Genomic DNA, 992 nt, shown 5'->3' with positions numbered 1-992 from the left:
AGCTACCGAGGCTAACACTGAGTGTTAGATTAGGGTCGTTTGTACGTCTTTACTCTTGCCCTAAGTAAATCCGACTGACAATGAGTCGACATATTCAGTCATCCGTCGGGCCCTTGGCACGGTTCGACCTCGTAACACTTTAGTTGCGGTTCGACCTCGTAACACTTTACTAAGAAAACCGCAGTTTTCACTAGAACTAAATTGTACTGGTTTTTATATGCATTTATTAATAAGTAGTTTTATTGTTCAACAATTGTCGATCCGATTTTACGTTCCGACGTTTGTAAATATACTATTCTATACATAATATGTATACATAATACATATAATATACATAAATTGTACTGATTTTTGTATAGATATAAATGTAAAAAATATAAATAAATTATAAATATAGCATTGTACAAAAATTGTCAGCATTGTTAGGGCCCTCGCAAAGCATAACGCGAAGGAATGAGGAGGACTCAGGACATACTTTGTCCGTAATGTTAAGAAATTATGGAAGTATAGATAAGATAGAAAGAAAATACCTTAAACTTATCAATGACTACCTTTATTACCAATAAACGTATAAAATATAAAAAATGATAAATCTAAAACTGCAAATGCATAGTCAAATGCAATTACGATCGCCACAGCCCCTCTTCAATTGCGTCTGTCCATCGTTTTACGTCATCTTCATTATCTTGAATTTCTTTCAATCGTTTCTGCCAGAATTTAGTGGTCGCCTCCTTATCATCGCTCTTGGCTTCGGCTACTGCTTTTAGCTGCAAAACGCGATTAACAATTTTGCATTATACTAAGATAACAAATATATTTTCCATTTTTTGACTGCGAATTTTATACATTTACAGAACAATTGAAAATATAATGAACACATTACTGCATAAAATTATTTATATGAAGCATCAAATGTTACTTTCTTAATGCTTAAAGGAAATTTAAATTACATTTTTGTAATTGATACCACAAAAATGATTTATTGTACATAA

The 992-nt window shown here is 32.1% G+C and overlaps 1 protein-coding gene across 1 annotated transcript in view; it reads right to left on the bottom strand.

The window, feature by feature from the left end:
- Positions 1 to 623: 623 nt before the first annotated feature.
- Positions 624 to 992, bottom strand: part of LOC108630078 (aminopeptidase N-like) — a 12,582-nt gene continuing 12,213 nt past the window's right edge. Inside the window, exons 11-12 of the mRNA XM_026817775.1 lie at positions 920 to 929; positions 624 to 767 (exon numbers count right to left, since the gene is read on the bottom strand). Of these exons, the coding sequence (XP_026673576.1) occupies positions 624 to 767; positions 920 to 929 (154 nt within the window). The remainder of the gene's footprint in view (positions 768 to 919; positions 930 to 992) is intronic.

This window comes from Ceratina calcarata, unplaced genomic scaffold, assembly GCF_001652005.2.
Source record: "Ceratina calcarata isolate Rehan_Ccalc_2016 unplaced genomic scaffold, ASM165200v1 scaffold658, whole genome shotgun sequence".
Taxonomy (NCBI): Eukaryota; Metazoa; Arthropoda; class Insecta; order Hymenoptera; family Apidae; genus Ceratina; species Ceratina calcarata.
Note: the sequence above shows the minus strand (reverse complement) of the source record. Positions and strands in the feature narration are given on the sequence as shown.